Source organism: Etheostoma spectabile, chromosome 21 (genome assembly GCF_008692095.1).
Source record: "Etheostoma spectabile isolate EspeVRDwgs_2016 chromosome 21, UIUC_Espe_1.0, whole genome shotgun sequence".
Taxonomy (NCBI): Eukaryota; Metazoa; Chordata; class Actinopteri; order Perciformes; family Percidae; genus Etheostoma; species Etheostoma spectabile.
This window is the reverse complement of record NC_045753.1, coordinates 19,693,149-19,693,734: the sequence shown is the minus strand read 5'-3', so window position 1 is coordinate 19,693,734 and position 586 is coordinate 19,693,149. Positions and strand designations below refer to the sequence as shown.

Below are 586 nucleotides of genomic sequence, written 5' to 3'. Positions count from 1 at the left end.
CACTTGTCCTTCCACCTGCCCCAGCCTCTCTTTCCCTTTTGTCTGTGACACTGTGTGCCAGGAGGGGTGCCAGTGTAATAATGGTTTTGTCCTCAACGGCAACCAGTGCGTAAGACCAACAGCCTGTGGATGCCATCACCAAGGACGCTATTGGCGCAGTGGCGAACAGTTCTGGGATGGTGAGGGATGTCAGAGCTTGTGTATGTGCAATGGCACTACTGGGGCAGTCCACTGTATCCCCAAATCCTGTGGTCCCCAGGAGTCCTGCCGCTGTGGTGGAGGGTGAGCTTGGCTGCCATACAAACACTCATGGCACCGCTTCGACTGCGTGACCACTACCTCACATTGATCACATAGGGCCTAGGGATCTTCAGGGAACAGCGCTATGTGCTGGCAACCCTTTGTAATAACACCAGTGGGCTCCATGATTTTTCAGTGGAGGCTAAGAATGAGCCGTGGAATGGGTTGACCGTTTCAGTCACAGCTGAAGTTTTTGTGAATGTGTGGGGCTATCAGGTGCAAATGACAAGGGTGAGCCACGGTGTGGTACAGGTGAGTTACACAGATTCCTATTGAAGACATCCTT

General features: G+C 52.7%; 1 protein-coding gene across 1 annotated transcript in view; it reads left to right on the top strand.

Moving 5' to 3' along the window:
* Positions 1 to 586, top strand: part of LOC116671612 (alpha-tectorin-like) — a 26,043-nt gene that overhangs the window by 16,611 nt on the left and 8,846 nt on the right. The window contains 3 exon segments of the mRNA XM_032502957.1: positions 1 to 271; positions 273 to 379; positions 381 to 556. The exon segment at positions 1 to 271 is cut by the window's left edge and continues 43 nt beyond it. Of these exon segments, the coding sequence (XP_032358848.1) occupies positions 1 to 271; positions 273 to 379; positions 381 to 556 (554 nt within the window).